Raw genomic sequence first — 18,112 nt, 5'->3', positions numbered from 1 at the left:
GTCATTTCATTTTTCAGACGGGCATGTTAGACTCGATAGTGCGATTTCGATAAATGTAAAATTTTCAAAATATTTCTTGGAATATCTTATTTCTGTTACTTAATGTAATTTCACATTTCTTTCAACGCGTGAAAAGATTGGACAAAAATACCCTTTTGATTTAATAAATAGCAAAAACCCTAGTGTTCTTAACGTGCCCCATTTCTCGATCGGCGTCTTGCTCGTCGCCAATCTTGATTGCTCCTTTTTACCCAAATTGATCACCTTTTTTCGATCTGCTAATCATCGCATTGCTTACTATCACTTCGCACCTACTTGTTTGTACAGATTTGCTCTATCTCTTTTTGCTCAATTTGGGATCTCCTAAGGTAATTTGTATATTTCTATATATCTTAATCGATCCGTGATTTATTGTTTCTTTTTTACTTGATCCATTGCTTAATTTGAACTAGTTCATAACTTGATTGTATCTATAAAAAAATCTTCTATGCATCGAGAAGTTTTTGTTTAGATTTACAATTATGTCGTTAAACCTAACATCTAATAGACATATTATATGAATTTGGCAATGATTTGATTTGCATTCATGAACTTTGAAATAAAGGTTTCTTGAGTACCCAACAGAAAAAAAAAAAAAAAAAAAAAAATTATTATTTGAATAAAGAATAGCTTCATAAATTTTCATGTTTCAAATTTCACTTTTGATGATATATATTCAACAAAATAAAAATAATAAAAGAACGGAACCCATCTAAAGGTGTGGGTTCTTGGATTAAAATTTATCTAAATCCCTCTAATCTTCTTTTCAAAGTGTTAATTGTATTAAGTGTGTATACACATACTCTTTAGAAAACAATCTAAACACTTGATCGCATCACTTTAGGGCTGTTCATAAATAATAATTTATGAAAACTAAAACCATGGGTAAACATGAAAATAATTTATGAAAAAATTCATTTTGACATGTAAAAAGATCATTTTTACCTATTTTTAGAATGTAGTTCAAATAAAAAATGTTTTTTTTTTTGTATTTTTTTTACTTACTTGAAGCTGTTTTTAAACTTTTTTATTTTTTTTTATTAAAAGTGACTTATGTAGAAGTCACTTTTAATAAAATAAAATAAAATAAAGTTTAAAGTAAGTAAAAAAAGAAATTTTTTTTTATTTAAACTACTTTCTAGAAATGATTTTTTTCTATACCAAAAAAAAATTGTTTGGAGATTTTTACATATAAAATTAATGGTTCCTTGGTTCCTATTTTTTTATGATTCTCGAATCAACTCACAGCTATATAGTGTGTAAGGTTCAATGAGGAACTGAGGAACCATACATTAAACAGGTTGAATAAATCATAAAAATATCAATAATATTTTGGTATACTGAACACCGGTACAATAATGAACTGAATTGATACCGACCGAAAAACATCGGTACTGGTATCGGTTTCAATTTTTATGATTTTCGATTGATATAAAATATGTGTCGATATCCTTTTAGCCATATCGCGATTTTATATTTTTATTACAGGAAACAACTTTTATGTAATTAAACAGTAAATAAACTTTTCTTTCAATATTTAGAGCTACATACTGCTACACTGATTCTTCTAATATTTAGAATTACATATTGCTAAACCGCGTTTGATAACTTCGCAGTAATTGACATTAATAACCTTTTGGAATAATGGATTTTAATAATCCAAACTATTAGCCGTTGGCAGACAACAGTCTCAACTTCAAAGATAACCAGTGATGGTCCTAACTTTTCACATAATGTAAACTAATGGACCTTTACTAATATAACCTTAATTTCTTTTTGTCCCCTTATCTTTTTCGGTTTAGTAAAAGTCAATTGGTTTACAATATAAAAGATAAGACCACCACTGGTTATTTTTAAAGTTGAAACTATTTCCAACCAACTGCTAATAGTTAGGATTATTAAAATCCATCGTTCCTAACCTTTTCAACTTCACCCATCTTTGGAACTATTGCCGACCACTGGTTATTTTGAATTAGTTCTTTATATTTATTTGGAATAATAATAATCCTTATTAAATAACTATGAGTTCTACAACTTCACCCATCTTTGTTATTTCATATTTAATGCTCATGTTATCTTACTATATAATAAAAGAAACCACTTTAAGGACACTTTTCATCATATTAGGCGATCTCTTATAGATAATTATAATTTTAGTTTAATCTATTCTAATTAATTATAGATAACTCTCCTACTAAATATTATTTAGTTTAATATCTTATATTATAGATAATCCTCCTACTAAATATTATTAGTTTAATATCTTATGGATAATTATTATTTAGTTTAATCTTCTTCTCATTTATAATATTATTTATTTGTATTAATTATATTTGAACGTTTTGTTTAGTTTGGTATCAAATAGATTTTACGAAATTTAAAATAAAAATAACTAATATTATTTATCATTTATACATTTACGGAGTTTTAAATAAATGGTTAAATTATTGAGACTTCGTTAACAAATTTTGCAACAATAGAATAATATATTTTTATCACGAAAACCAAACTTTGTATTAATATATTAAATATTTTTATTTTCACTATACAAAATTACATTTACTCGACCCATGTAATACATGAGGTTTTTTAAGATATAACTTTTTATTATTTGATATATAGAATTAGATTTATTCAATTCATACAATACACGGGGTTTTTTAAGTATATATATTTTTTTTATTATTTAGTACAGAAAATTACATTTATTCAAACCGTGTAATGCGCATATTTTTAAAGATGTAATTTTTTATTATTTGGTATATAAAATTACATTACATTTATTTTGGTATATAAAATTACATTTATTCAACCTGTACAATATGGTTCTTATAGATATAACTTTTTATTATTTAATATATAAAATTATATTTATTCAACCCGTACAATAAATGAGGTTTTTAAAGATATATTATTTTATTATTTTGTATATAAAATTTATTTATTCGACCCCGTGTAATACACGGGGTTATAACCTAGTTAAAGATATATCCCAAACTCTTACCGTTAGACCAAATGCTGTGGGGTGCGTATACAAGCCACGTCGGAAGGGCGGGTGCTAACACCGTCACGACTTGGTGGTAAGGAGGGGTGCATGTGAAAAGTGAAAGCCCATGTGTCCATTTTATATCTTTAAATTTCCAGATTTTACAATAATGTCTCTTGTTCACATTTCTTATCACCATAATACACATGACGCACTCACACACTTTTTTAGGGGTGTATGAAAAATGTGAAAGCCCCGAGTGCCCACGTGACACACTTTTTTTTCACATTTCACATGAACCACAACACATAACATAGTCTTGCTAGGAATCTAGCACTTAGTTCCACAGAGATAATGTCACGAAGTTTTAAGACGCTTAGTGTATGTAGGGTCTCATCCTTAGAATGTTTCAACACTTTATTATTTATTGCGTCTGTTAGTAATGTAGATTTTGTTATTTTAGTTGAAGAAGTAGCAAACATGGAGTTCAATCCAGAGCACGTGGACGTTGGGAACATGGGAAGGAGGAGCATAGAAGTATTCAGGTTCTGCGAATGCATGAAAAACCAAGCAGCCAAGGACAATGTAACAGCCGTTGATGGATGTCTAGAGTTCATGCCTTCAGGAGACGCTGGGACCATGGAAGCATTGATTTGCGCCGCATGCAGTTGCCATCGAAACTTTCACCGACGAGAGCGAGTGGAAAACCTGGCTGCGTTTCAGCCACCCGTGAGGAGACAGTACTGTTGTCATCACGGCCATACTGGATGCCCGTACATGACACCGCCTCAACACCACCACCCGCGTCCTCAACCATCTGCCAGGAGAGACAATGTGTCTGACCCTAGCTCTAGCGGTGGCAAGCGATTCCGAACAAAGTTCACTCAGGATCAGAAGGATCGGATGTTGGCTTTCGCACAGGGGTTAGGGTGGCACATTAAGAAGGAGAACGAGGCGGATGTTCAACAGTTCTGCGCAGACATGGGCATCAGCAAGAAAGTTTTCAAGGTCTGGATGCACAACAACAAGCACACTTTGGGTAAAGTGATCTAGTTATTCCAAACTCAGAAAAGCAAAGGGTTCTATGCTTGTTGACAATGTTTTATTATTATTATATGCTTCTGTTTGGACTTCTGGTAATGATCTGATAACTTTATATCATCATTGATCAAACTTAGACTATAAAGAACATGCTTGATGTTTAAAATCTAAACGATTGAGAACTTGAAACCGTTACCTGTTCATGATTTAGTGTCAAACATGTCACACACAGTTTCACTCAGTAAAGAGGTAAAGGTTAATTCATGAGAGATGATGATGATGATGCTGCAAGTTTTTGAATTTTTTAGATTTCTAGGGGTGAATTGCTAAGGTAGCGTTTGTTTCACAGAATGGAATGGAATTGGAATGTATGTTTCATTTCATATATTGTTCGTTTCAATAAAAGAAGGAATTGGAATTGAACAAGAACATATAAAACTGAATCTACAATTCCATCCAGATTCCACATTATTCCATGAAACCAAAGTGTTTCTACTGTTGGAAATTTTGTGAAATAACATTTTTCACAAATATAGGAAAAACATTTTTTTTCTAATTTTGGACTAGAAATAAATATAAGAAATGAAGGTGATTTCATATATTTATTTGTGGGTTTGTGTTCTATGTTGGAAGAGTTTCGCAACGAATTAAACCACGTCCAAAACGAAGCTAAGGTGAATGAGATATCGATGCTCAAAATTTTGTGTTTGAAACATTAAATACTGAAAAATTAGGAAAGTGTAATTAAGCCAACTGTATTCTAGTGCGTATTTCTGAAATAGAATTTTGTACACGCTTTGAGAAAATACTTAGCCACTTTCCAAACCACTTTGAAATCCAAAAAAATTGATGCTTCATCAGTTTTTATCTTCTAGCATTTCCTCATTTTTTTTTCCATCTCTCTCACACGCATTCTCAAACACCCAAGTAACAAACATCAATTCAGCTGCAACATGATTCATCAACTTGTATTCATGTTCCATGAGAACTAAAGTTAGCCTTCACTAAGTTGCATTATCATTTTATTTTGATTAACAGAATTATGCATCTTGCTTCTTTAGCTTATAAACTAAAACTACATAAAGTGATCGAATACTTTTATAACAAAATATTATATAGAGTTAGCAGTGGCGGACCCAGGATTTTTGGACAATGGGGTCCCATTTTTCCGGTGTTCAAATTTTTTGGATCGGTCGTTGTTCGGGTCGGGTCGGGTCGAGGAACATAATAGAAAACAATATCATAACTAAATTACAAGTTTCATTTATTACACATTCAGCTAAATATAGGTGAGAAAAAAATTGAAATAGGAAAAAAAAATAGGTTTAAAAAAAACACAAAAAAAATGAAAGAGACAAGTATTGAACCCAGTACCTTTTGTGTGTAAACAAGGAGTTTTACCACTGCACCAGGCTCACTCTCATTGTTATGGGGTCCAACTAAATTATTTTATGGGGTCCATAGAAAATTTTATATACCGCTTCTACTACTTTTTAAAAAAAGATTGGAGTCCGGGAACCCCGTTCCGCTTAACGTGGGTCCGCCCCTGAGAGTTAGTATCCTGTATAAACGGTGCTAATTGTAAAAACGATAAGAACAAATCTGAGCCATCTAAGTTTTTAATCAATGAAAATTATTGATTACACATAATTAAATTAAATATTAGAAATAAAATCAAAACTGATTTGCAAATGACAATTAGAACCCTTCATCATCTTTAGAGACACTAAAGAAAAATAAATCAAGATGAAATCTTTGAAGATATTAGTTTCACAACTAAATCTCCTATGATTTCTTTATTATTTTTTTTATGTTGTGTTAGAACATGATATATTGTCTAACATATTAGCACACTTCGTTAACATATTGTCTAAACATATTATCAATTTGGTTTTGTACCAGCACGTTAGAACATAACATAGTGTCTAAACATCTTAGCACAATTGGTTTTTATATTGTCTAAACATATTAGCACATTTGGTTTTATACCAACACTTACAAATAGGGAAATTTACAAAAATGTCATTTGACCAACGTTCTTTACGAAAATGTCACGTTCATGCGTCCGTGGACGGATTCCTCCACATGGGATGCGTCCGGATGCAAGGGATGCGTCGGGGAGGCATGGGATGCGTCGGGGAGGACATGGGATGCGTCGGGGGAGGCATGGGATGCGTCGGGGATGGACTCTTCAACATGGGATGCGTCGGGGATGGACTCTTCAACATTTGAAAGGACACGTGTCAGCTCCTCGTTCATGGATTCTTCAAGGTGACACACAGACTCCTCCCATGTGGAGGAGTCCATCCATGGACGCATGAACCTGACATTTTCGTAAAGAACGTTGGTCAAATGACATTTTCATAAATTTCCGAAATAACACATTCGTATACCAGCACAATGGTAAACTATACCAGCACAAGTGTAACTATAATAGCACTTTCACAAAAATACATAAAAAAAGTTTACTAAGTCTTAGCAAAATTAAACTATCATAAGATTGTTAAAAGTTATAAGAATCGATAATTGTAGCCTATGATCTAAAATAAATGTTTGGCATAAAAATATTTGGTTGTTCTTCCAGAACATTTGGTGACGTCTGATAATAAAAACAAAATACATTTTAAACCCTAATAAAAATGAAGATCACTATTCAATATCCTATATTCCTATCAGTACATTAACATAACAAATTTATACAAACTAGAATTACGACCCGCCGCAATGCGGCGGGGATTCTTTAGTTATAACTAAGTCGATTTAGGACGCACACGTTATGTTGAACCTGTCAAACAGGAAAAAATAGACGACGTAAAAAAGTTCACCCACACACGTATGTTGCGTCGTGTTAACTCGCAAAATTTAGACCGAAACGTGAAAACGCTAAACCAAAGACGCACGATGCGATGTTTTAAGTCACAAAATTTAGAACGAAGCATAAAGCGAAAAATGAAAATTATAAAGGACCAAAGTTGAAAGTAAAAAAAGTTGTGAGTATAGATTGCAAAAGATAAAAGGTTTAATGTTAAAACTAAAAAACAAATAGTTTTGGGTTAAAAGTAATTTATGAAATACTTTTGGATGAAAAGTAAAAAAATCAATTTTTTTTTGAAAAACCTCCAATGCCAAAGTTACAACAATCATATGCATAACTATTTGTTCTTTGAAAAACCACCAAAGTGAAGATTACAACACATAAGTAAAAAAGAATCAAAGTGATTAAATCGCAAAAGATGAAAACTTTTGAATTAGAAGTAAAAGAATCAAATTAATCAAAGGGGTTAAATTACCAAATATTAAAACTTTAAACTTAAATTGTCAAAGATTAAAACTTTAGGGTTAAAAAGGAAAGAAATATTAAATTTTTTTAACTTAAATTGTCAAAGATTAAAATTGTAGGGTAAATTGTCAAAGATTAAAACTTTAGGGTTAAAAAGGAAACAAAGATTAGAAGTTTAAACTTAAATTGTTAAACTTTAAAACTTTAAGGTTAAAAAGAAAATTTTCTATTTTTTTTTTTTTTGAAAGACTCCCAAAGCCAATTATACAAGTATTATATGCACAAATAAGTTGCTTATTAATAAGGTTATAATGATGAAAACAAAAGGTTGACGGTTTCCATTAAAAAAACATGTAACAATTGAAGAAGAAAAATAAGAATATTTATGTGATCAAATCGATGATCATGAATACTAAGTTTTAGTTTGTGATATAGAAAAAGAATTCTCTTTGAAAATTGATTGTAACCTGATTTGCGTAAAATCCAACATATAAATTATATAAAATCAATCATTTTATACACTGATATTGAAAAAAATGTGTTTCTTTATATAAAAAAGCTTAAATTTACAAAAGGAATAAATTAATGGCAAAAACCAACATAAATACAAAAGAAGAGAAGTTGACATGCCATGCCTACCCTCCAAGCTTCACCCCAAGACCAAAACAACAAATCAGAAGACATACACGGGGCTGTGCCACCAAGGGATTGGGGTCGTGCCCAACTCCAGAGTCCATGAAGAAAAGGACAAACAGAAGTAGACAAGAGACACGGGTGTCACACTCTGTACTTCTCGGTGGACCCGAACTTGGGGTACATAACGAGTTGATATCAATGTTCACAAATAACACAACGGAAGTCTTGGTATTTAAAATACCATTACAAATTATAATTGTCCGAATGTTCAAAATAATATACAAACGAAAATGTGTAAAAGATCCACATGCGGATCGGAAATAACAAAAAGATTACATAAACAGACTACTAGGCTTCAATGCATGGAGTTGCAAATTCCACTTAAGCATTTACCGGGCAACTTCCAGCCTATTTACGTATCCTTGCAACATGCGCTTAGTCTTTTGAAGGCACGTCAGTTTTCACTGGTAAATACAAATAACCTACACATTTTGAAAATATTTCAAAATCATTTTAAGTGCAGTAGGCACATGTATTTTCATAAATAACATGGTATAAAATATATATCTTGTATTCAATATTACATGCTTGTCCATACATATGGGGCCCGTCTTAAGCCTAAACCTTGAAAACAAAGAACTTAAACTAGATGAAGCTGCATATCAGGGAAAGTTGAATTCAGTTCTAACTAAAAGAATTTGTTCGCCGAAAATATTTTCTCATAAACAATCTAATAGATAAATTAGAGAAAAATGAGAAAAGTAGAGTACAAATTATAATCAAAAACTGAAATGTCAGAAGAAATGCATTGGTGGATATTAAAAATTCTCAATCACCGGCATTTTTCAAGGACGAAATTAGTTACAAAGATAAACTTGGAACTGAAAGAAAAGTTTTTCCTCGACCACATTGTAAAAACTACCTACCAATGCCTACTCCTAATCTAGACATTGATTTAACTGATCAAGTTGTTGAAAATGATGCTTCTAAAATTGATAAAGATACTCATCATTTTGAAAGCAATGCGGATTTGAATAAGATACTCATCATTTTGAAAGCAATGCAGATTTGAATGTGCGGGTGGAAGATGATGGTTGTGGTGGGAAGACAATAGGTCTAGGTTTTTTAGGCACCAGTTACTCTTTTAGGCACCAGATACTCTATTGTACTGTGAACTAGTTTGCCTAGAACAACAATAAAATGAACAAAACTTTTATTCAGGATGAATGTAATAATACTTTAACTAGGATGGATGATTGTATTAACCCTAGTCAAAATATTCAGGATGGCTGTACCAGGCTTAAGCCTAAACCTTTGATTTCTAACCACGAGAATGTAGTAATTAATTACGTTGATCAATATTCTGTGTTTTGTGGTGATAATGTCGTGCATGAACCTCCTCTTTTTATGCCAAAATTAAAACAGAACAGGTTCGGAAAAATGCTGTGCGGTTGGGTCAAGTAGTAAACGTATAGTGTTAGGTTAATGGGCCATTGGAGCAGCCCAAGAGAATGAGAAAAATAAGAATCATATGTGAATACAAAGGTTGGGTTCGGAAATGGCACTTTCTAGACTGACATCGGCGGGGGTTCGTCGGCGATTACCTTTAGTGGGTGCCTTTTGTATGCTGAGCTTAGGCTTTCACAAACTCCATCCCTTCTCCTTTACTCTCTCCACCCCTCCTCGGTACTTTTCCCCCAACCCAATTTCTAGGGTTTTGTTTTTGTAATAATACTGTCTGTCTGTCTGTCTGATAAATAAATTTAATTTGCTTTCTTTCAGGTTGAGTTCAGGTAGCAAAGCGCAGGGCTATCATCGCACTAATATTATAAGAATGGAAAACACTGTGCCAAGCATCGTTGTTTACGTCACTGTACCCAACAAAGAAGCAGGTATATCAAAGTGAATTGCTTCCAATTCATCACTAATTGGCCTATAGTTATACACTCCTCTCCTTTCAAAACAATTTCTGCAAACCAATCAGTTGATCATTAGAGGCAGGCCCACAGTGTTACTTTGAATCTATATAACTTTAAAACTCATACACATTTGATCAAGGTTTATGAGATCAGTAGTGTCTTAATTATCAGCATGAAGAATTGAATTGGAATGATGTAAATACAAGTCTACTTTGTTGCTAATTTTAGTTAGTCAATTCTGCAAAAAACTGTATGCTCAACAAAGTTTTGTAGATGAGTCAGTGTTTGACCAACTTTTGATGTGTTGCTTGATTTTTATGTCTTTTGTTTAGGTAAGAAACTGGCAGCAAGCATTGTCAAAGAAAAGCTGGCAGCTTGTGTTAACAGAGTACCGGGTATGTCACTCCATATCATATGTTTTTTTAATAAGTGATTGCATGTTATGCGCATGGTGCGGTGATGAGATTGCATCGTTGCAGTTGATGTGATGCAACTCCATGATGCACGTGTAATATGGCGAACTAAGCAATAGACGCTTGACCAGTATTTGAACTAAATAAACCATTGATTGCAATGGGTCTGAGATTTTCAAATATGACCAAAGATGATGAGAATAATGATTCAAAGGTCAATCAGTCAAGTGTTAATTAGCTGATCTTTGGCTGCTAGTATTTCTTCCTACCATCATTCTTTTCTTTTAAGCTGTAGGTTTGAACCGTAATTGTGAGGGGCGTGTGACGGGTTCAGATCGAAACAGGTCTCCCAAAAAAAAAAATCAAATGAGTTTGGGTCATAATGAGTTGGGTAATGGCAGGTTCACCCGCTATATTTGTTTAATTTTGGCTAGCGATGGTGTACAGTTACGCCCAGTCTTACCCGTTCTCTATTAAGCTTTGTTCTTCTTCAAGCTAGCATGACCCATGTGAAAAATATATTAGTGACCGATACTAGCCCAAAATTTGTCTATATAAGACCAGACGGTATGGGGGCCGGCTTAGGCCCGGCCTGGCCCGGCGCCGGACCCCCACACTGCCCCCCACTCCTTCGGCTCGTCCTTTTCGACTCCCACCAGCCGATGTTCACGGGCCTCAATTTCTCTCTCCTCACACACACACAGCTATACATACATACATATATATATTATAAAGGGGTTCATCCCCCACCCCCTTAGGTTCATCCCCTTCAAGCCCCTCCTACGTGGCGGTTACGTGGCGGCCCATCCCCTTGGGGATGAGGCTCTCCATACCCACTAGTCTAAGAAATAAGATACCTCTTGGGCACTTAATTTCTCTGCTGTTCAAATAGCATAAAAGTTTTGAGCATAAATTGAATGTTGAGTGCAGGTATCGAGTCAGTGTACCTGTGGGAGGGAGAGGTATGATTTCTATTTGTGGCTTTATAACAGCCGACATGTACTTACAAACATGTATTTTATATTGGTGTTGGATGTTGTACAGATACAAACAGATTCAGAGGAACTACTGATAATTAAAACCAGAGAATCTCTTCTGAATGCACTAACTGAGCATGTCAAGGCAAACCATGAATATGAGTAAGAGCATTTATTTGCATTTTTCTCTAATGTGGCTTTAGTCATTACAATTTTGATATGTTGTTGCAGTGTGCCTGAAGTGATTGCATTGCCTATAACCGGTGGCAGCATCCCCTACCTGGAATGGCTCAAAAACAGCACCAGGGAGTGATTGATGTTTGTCGTGTGTAAAATCAGGTTTTACTCCAGAGAAAGATTATGTATCATGAAACTGCTGAAATAAAACGAAATACAAATAAAAGGGTGTGTTGTTTCGTTGTTTTTTTTTTTTTGGGTTTCTGGTTAATCAGCTATTTCCCGTGAAGTGAATTACATTTGGAGCATTTGGGTTTCAGTTATTTGGAATATGGGTTGTGTATATGGCACTCTTTCTCTGTTCGGTTGAAAGCGGTTGTATTTTGTTAGAGCAGTCTATGCAACGAGTTTGGAAAGCCTGGCTGCATACTGGAAGTAGCCTCAGATTGTGATGTTTAAAGTCACAAAGGCAAACAGAACAATTGCGATGTTCTTTGAACCCCATTAATTCTTTGTAAATCACAAATCAAAAACATAACTGCTGTTAAACGGAGTGGAGTTGCTTGCTAGGAGAGGGTGTTGAACAGGAGGTGAGAACCTTCATAAAAACATATCAAGTTAGAAACGAACAATTTGGCAGTGGGATGAAAACCGTACAAATCAAGTGAGCTAGCTTTACATTTATATATCCTAAACCTGAAGCGTGTTGACACCAGAAACCTAATCTACCCGAACAGTAAAAAGGTCAAAAAGAAAATTTTGGTTTCGACCAAAATAGACTTGTTAAAAAAGGTGCTTTAGAAAGAAAAAAAAGTATTAGCATTAGTGGTGTCTGTAGCAGTGGTGGTGACAAACAATGGTAGTGAGTGGTGTAAATTCGTTTGGACTCGTTTAAGTAGACAACTTTGCTGAGATGGCCCGTTTAGATCGGTGGTATAAACGGATGAAATTGACCGGCTTTGTAATTTATGATGACCCAAATGAACCTATATGTAAACTCTTTTTACCCAAATCAACCCATAGGTGATCAAAATCTTTAAACGTAGGTAGCAAAGTAAAGAATAAGAAAATGATCACGCGTAATTGTTAAACATGAAAGGAATAAGAAAATGATCACACGTAATTGTTGTCAGGGTGGTACGGTACAACTTGTACCCAAAAACATATGCTTATAAAGAATATCTTTTACGGGGTCGTTAGTTCACAATTGAGAAAAGTGCTCGGATACTTGGATAGTCTCTGTGGTTTGCTCCGATTTCAACTTTATTCCTACATTTTTAAAATTACAGCTATAGTCCCCAACTTTGGCAAATTCGTTCTCGGATAGGCCCTGGCGTGAATGGGGGTTAGTTTTCTCAGTTAAGTGACTGTGAAATGACTATGAAGCCCTTTCTATGAAAAATACCCTAAAAATCCCTCATTTCTCTCTTCTTCACTGTACCCACCATCAACTACAACCACCACCACCCTCCATCAGAGAACCACCAACACCTTCGCCGTACATCCACCATCCTCCATCTCCCCCATTAACACCACTCCACCCCTTCAACCACCGTCTCCACCATTAACACCACCCAGCCACCACCATCTTCCACCGCCTCTCCACCACCACCGGAGACCTTTCCACCGCTTAATAATCAGTCGCCGGCGCTTCCATTGCTTAATAATCAATTGCCGCCGCCTCCGTCGCTTGATAATCAACCGCCGCCACCTACAACACATAATATTCAATCCCGCCGCTTCCGTCACATATTATTCAATCGCCGCAGGCTGTTCAGGTGTCTCCAGGTCCGACGAATTCTTCTTAACTTTCTCCGTTACAGATTTCGTTCTCCTCCGTGTCAACTTTCAGTTCTACAGCCATTCCACCGCCGCCACAGGACACCTCTCCGCCACCTCCGTCGGTTAATAATCAATCTTCGCCGCCTCTTCTCATGTTCTGGTTTCTGTAGTTACCTCTCCAGGTTCTTTGAATTTTTCTTGATTTTATTCCGTTTTCACGTGAATTGTATTATTTGAATAGTTTCAGATTTTTTTTTTTTTTTTTTTTTTTAATATTTTGATGGAGATTTCCACAATTTGAAATTGAAATGTTGTTGACAATTTGTGTATGAGATTGATTGGTTGAGATGCAGGTTGGCTGGTTGGGTAATGGCAGAGTTGAAGAAGGAAAGAAATGGGGAGGGGTGACGACAGGGGTGGGGTAGGGTTTTAAATAATTAATTATACTAAATGGCATTTTGGTTATTTCACACTCACTTAACACAAAAAACTAACCTTCATCCACGTCAGAGACTATCCGGGAACGAAATTGAAAAAGTTGAGGACTATAACTATAATTTTAGAAAGTTAGGAACAAAAGGTGAAAAAAAACCAAACCATAGTTACTATCCAGGCATTTAACTCTCACAATTCATTCAAAGTTCAAACTGATCAAACTTGAACTGCCGTAATCGTGGCAAATTACCATTAGGGAGTCGATCTAACGTATACAATATTAGTAACCAGATCTAACAATTGAGCCAACATGCTTGCGCTTGGGCCGTTTCGCGGTGTCTTGGGGTATAACGGTTTAGTCATCAGGAGAGACATGGCAGTAGTCTTTGTTGCACATAAATTTTAAAACCGACTTTGTAAATCAAGCCAGACGTTTGTTTTTTAAATATACCAAATTTATATGTATAATAATTGTAACCATTCATTTCAAAATTTTAATACTAGGAAATGCTACTTTATTACTACTTACCGAAAAGTTGTTTGTCATACGTTTATTGAGTTGAACACAAATTTAAACAAATTACTTACTAATTTGTGTTCAACTCAATAAACGTATGACAAACAAATTTTTTCAGGTTGCATGAAATTTGAACAAAAAGAAGATACTAATCATAATAGGTTTTTTTTCTACATTGCTGTGTTACGTGCCTAGCTTGAACGGAGTCATGCAAATGCACGTGGAAATTGCAGTTCATTCCTCCAACGTCTCTTTTGTTTAGTTTACTAAGTCTTTTATGTGTTCCTTAATTAAAGGATGTGGGGATTCCCACTATCTAGTCTAGTGCTACTTTTAAGGTTGCCCACGTACATGTTTTCTTATTTATACTGTACTCTTTTGCATTATGAAGGATATGAGAAAATTATAGCAAAGCTTCTGTATCTGATTTCTACTCATGTTTCTTGCTATTTTCTTTTGAGTTTGACCCACTCAACGGGTTATTTATCTATCAAACCAAGTGGTACATAACATGCTGATTATTACCAACTTCATTTTGTTTTACTAGTCTTGATGTCAACTACTCAAATTGTACCTTCCATTCTTTTCTTTTTCTTTAAAGTTTCCGATCTCTACACGAGACCAAAAAGTTCCAAATGAGAACCACTAAAAACTAGAAGTCACTTTTTAACCTTCGATCACCTGGTCGCATATGATAGATTAGAAAAGACATAAGAGAGGAAGATATCAACCATCGAAATATGATCCAAGGACTAAAAAGTGGTTCCTAATTATTCAATGGTTCTTATTTGACCCTTATTCCATGAGAATTGGGGTAAGATGCAAGTAATCATAAATGAAAGTGCAGAGGGTTTGGTTAAGGTCAAACATATGAAACAGAAAATGTTGACGATAGAAATGACCTATTCTTCCTCATCCAACAAACTTCACTTCTTAGTGTTGCCCATCTATGGCTCATCCAATTGATCCTGCAGCAATAAACCCAAAAATGACTTGCTACCAACCATATGGAATTACTTTATGTTGACAAAATCTAAAGCCTTGAATAAAGCAAATATTTAAAAAAAAAAATTAAAAAAAAAAATAAAAAAAAAATAAAAAAAAATAAAAACTGAAATAGTTAAGTACTCAATAAATTTGGTGGGGTGGTAGAGGCTTTGTGCCTCTTCGGGAGAGACCAGGGTTCAAATCCAGGCATAGGGTAGAATTGATGTAATTTAGGGGGAGTGTTTCTGTAATCTTTGCCATTCAAAAAAAAAGATGTTGGAAAGGAAAAAAGAATAGAAAGGATTTGATATCAGGTCCAGTTCACCGGTCCGACTGGTAAATGGACTCAACCACCCCGTCCGACTGGCCAGCCCATTCAGTTCTAAGATCAGTGCTTAATACCACTTAAAACTGTGTTTTTGTGTGTGCAAGTGCGGAGGGGAGTATTGACCTGTGCATCAGAAGTCCAAAGAGTGAGATTGTCCCTCAGTAGTTGCATGATCAGAGTGCTATCCTTGTACGAGTCTTCACCCAGAGTGTCCAACTCAGCAATGGCTTCTTCAAATGCCTACATATTAAAAGAAAACAAAAACAGGGAATGTATCGTCACGTTCTCATACTCATACAAAATATGGGAGACGTTTTAAACAAAATAAGAATATGTTTGCAACAAGTATGCTAAAAAAACATACCAAAGATAAAATGGAAACGTTACGAGCAACTAGAGATCATTTACATCATTCCCTAAATGTATAAATGTGTAATACGGCTGAAAAAGAAATAAAACTATTTCCATCAGTAATTTGAATCAAGTCCTAAACGGGACTAATTATAGATCTATTAGACCTAGCAAAACAAGCGGGTCTGGTCCTAAATGGTTTAACAAAGAACTCAATCTGCGAAACCACTCGCTTAACTTTGATGTTTCAGAATTAGTATATCCTGTTAGCCAATTCAAGAAGACGTGTGGACCACATCTAAACCATGTAAGAATGAGTCTATGTTAGTTGACTTTCAGACTTCACTTTAAATCCACATCCAAATATCATGTGGTCATAAATAACAACTCTAAAGTCAATTGCCAACCAACCAGGTACCTTATTAATCTAAATAAACTTTTCATTCCAATCACCAGGGCAACTTACATAAGGATAGCAGGTAGACGAGCAACAAACTGCGCCGCCATACCCTTATTAATTAATCTAGGAACCTTCTCTGATTAGTTTATAACTATTACCCAGCAAAAACTTCATATTCAAGAACCATTGAATTTAACACACACAAATGGTCTTAAATCTCTAAAAGTAACAGATAAATGACATCAAAATCAAGACAAACAGACATGCACCATACCTGTTTTGCCATGCTACAAGCCTTGTCAGATGAGTTCAGAATCTCATAATAAAACACGGAGAAGTTGAGCGCCAGACCCAATCTTATCGGGTGTGTTGGAGCCAAATCCGAGAGCGCGATATCCTTGACAAACAGAATAACATGCAAAGTATCAGACAACCCAATCTTGGCAGATGTGTTAGGCTTTTTGACATCATGAGAAAACTAGCCTATCTATACATATCGCACAACTAGAATAGTGATTTTAACAACAAACAGTTGAGCAGAAAGTAACAACCTGAGCAACTCAAATCGAGTAACAGTGCAAAGATGATCCACACACACATAATAATAATAATAATAATATAATCTCAATGAAATTATATATCTACCTGAGCAGCTTTGTAGGAATTCATAGTAGCCTCTGCAGCCTCCTTCCGGTGATCTCCGGTTTTGAACTCGGCTAAATACCTATGATAATCTCCTTTCATCTTCAAATAGAAGACCTTAGATTCACCGGTGGATGCAGACGGCAACAGATTCGAATCCATAAGTTTCAATATTCCAGAGCAAACATCGGAGAGTTCGTTCTCGACCTTAGATCTGTAGTCCTTGACCAGCATCACGTGATCCTCGTTCTTCCGAGACTCCTCCTTTTGTTCGATCGATGAAACGATACGCCAAGCAGCTCGAAGCGAACCGATGACGTTCTTGTAAGCGACGGAGAGAAGGTTGCGCTCCTCGACGGTGAGTTCAGCCGCCGGCGTTGTTCCGACGACGAGCTTTTCCATGAACTTCACCATCTCTTCGTACCTCTCGGCTTGCTCCGCAAGCTTCGCCAGGTATACATACTGTTCTCTGGTTAGATTGTCCGGCAGGGCGGCCATTGACGCTGGTGCTGGTGGATGATGATGACGGAGAAACCACACAGAAAATGTTACACCGCTTAATTTTAGGGATATGCTGGAATATATCTATCTTTTTTTTTGACTTTTTTCCAAGGGTGTTGCTAAATGCACCCCCTTTTTACTAAACGCACCTTCTCCCTAAACTTTCACATTAATACTATTCAATCCTTTTTTGTTTTTATAATATCTTTTTCGGCCTTTTTGTTATCTTATTTTGTTATTACTATTAGTTGTATTCTGAAACGTTTTTCAACTTAAAACGAAAAGTGGTTTCTTATTAAAAAAACAAATGTTTTAAATTGAAGTAAGTCAATTTAATTTAATTTGTTTCGTTTGATGTGTCCGTTTTAGTTTCAATTCTAAAACACTAACTGAACTCTTTGTTTAAAAAAATTATTATACTACCTACTTATTTATTTATTCATTAACACACATGGTTTAATAAATAGATATAAGCTAGTGATGTAAATGTTTTCTTTTGAAGAAAGGAAAAATATTTTCTATTTTTAATATATAGAACTATTAATCATTTTATAAAAAGATTTTAAATATAATAATAGTATTATTAAAATAAAAGAGATAAGACAACTAAACTATGAAATAAAAGAATAAAAGTAAGATTTTGGGGTTCATACATAAAATTAACGGGTTTTTTTTTTCAAAAAATATGTTTATCTCTTTTT

The 18,112-nt window shown here is 34.6% G+C and overlaps 3 protein-coding genes across 3 annotated transcripts; 2 read left to right on the top strand and 1 right to left on the bottom strand.

The window, feature by feature from the left end:
- The first annotated feature begins 3,505 nt into the window (after positions 1-3,505).
- LOC110875852 (zinc-finger homeodomain protein 2) lies at positions 3,506-4,078 on the top strand. Its single transcript, XM_022124047.1, has one exon. It carries the CDS (start codon positions 3,506-3,508, stop codon positions 4,076-4,078), a length of 573 nt encoding a protein of 190 aa, XP_021979739.1.
- A 5,343-nt stretch (positions 4,079-9,421) lies between these two features.
- On the top strand, positions 9,422-11,811 carry LOC110877904 (protein CutA, chloroplastic). The gene is made up of 6 exons (XM_022126133.2): positions 9,422-9,668; positions 9,765-9,874; positions 10,234-10,296; positions 11,245-11,276; positions 11,359-11,453; positions 11,523-11,811. Exons 1-6 carry the CDS (start codon positions 9,541-9,543, stop codon positions 11,602-11,604), a joined length of 510 nt encoding a protein of 169 aa, XP_021981825.1. The 5' UTR covers positions 9,422-9,540; the 3' UTR covers positions 11,605-11,811.
- A 3,113-nt stretch (positions 11,812-14,924) lies between these two features.
- Positions 14,925-17,476, bottom strand: LOC110877903 (14-3-3 protein 10). The gene is made up of 4 exons (XM_022126131.2): positions 16,914-17,476; positions 16,543-16,665; positions 15,641-15,757; positions 14,925-15,170 (listed from the first exon to the last, which is right to left on the bottom strand). Exons 1-4 carry the CDS (start codon positions 17,406-17,408, stop codon positions 15,150-15,152), a joined length of 756 nt encoding a protein of 251 aa, XP_021981823.1. The 5' UTR covers positions 17,409-17,476; the 3' UTR covers positions 14,925-15,149.
- Positions 17,477-18,112: the final 636 nt, after the last annotated feature.

This window comes from Helianthus annuus, chromosome 9 (assembly GCF_002127325.2).
Source record: "Helianthus annuus cultivar XRQ/B chromosome 9, HanXRQr2.0-SUNRISE, whole genome shotgun sequence".
NCBI lineage: Eukaryota > Viridiplantae > Streptophyta > Magnoliopsida > Asterales > Asteraceae > Helianthus > Helianthus annuus.
This window is presented reverse-complemented; position numbering and strand designations above follow the sequence as displayed.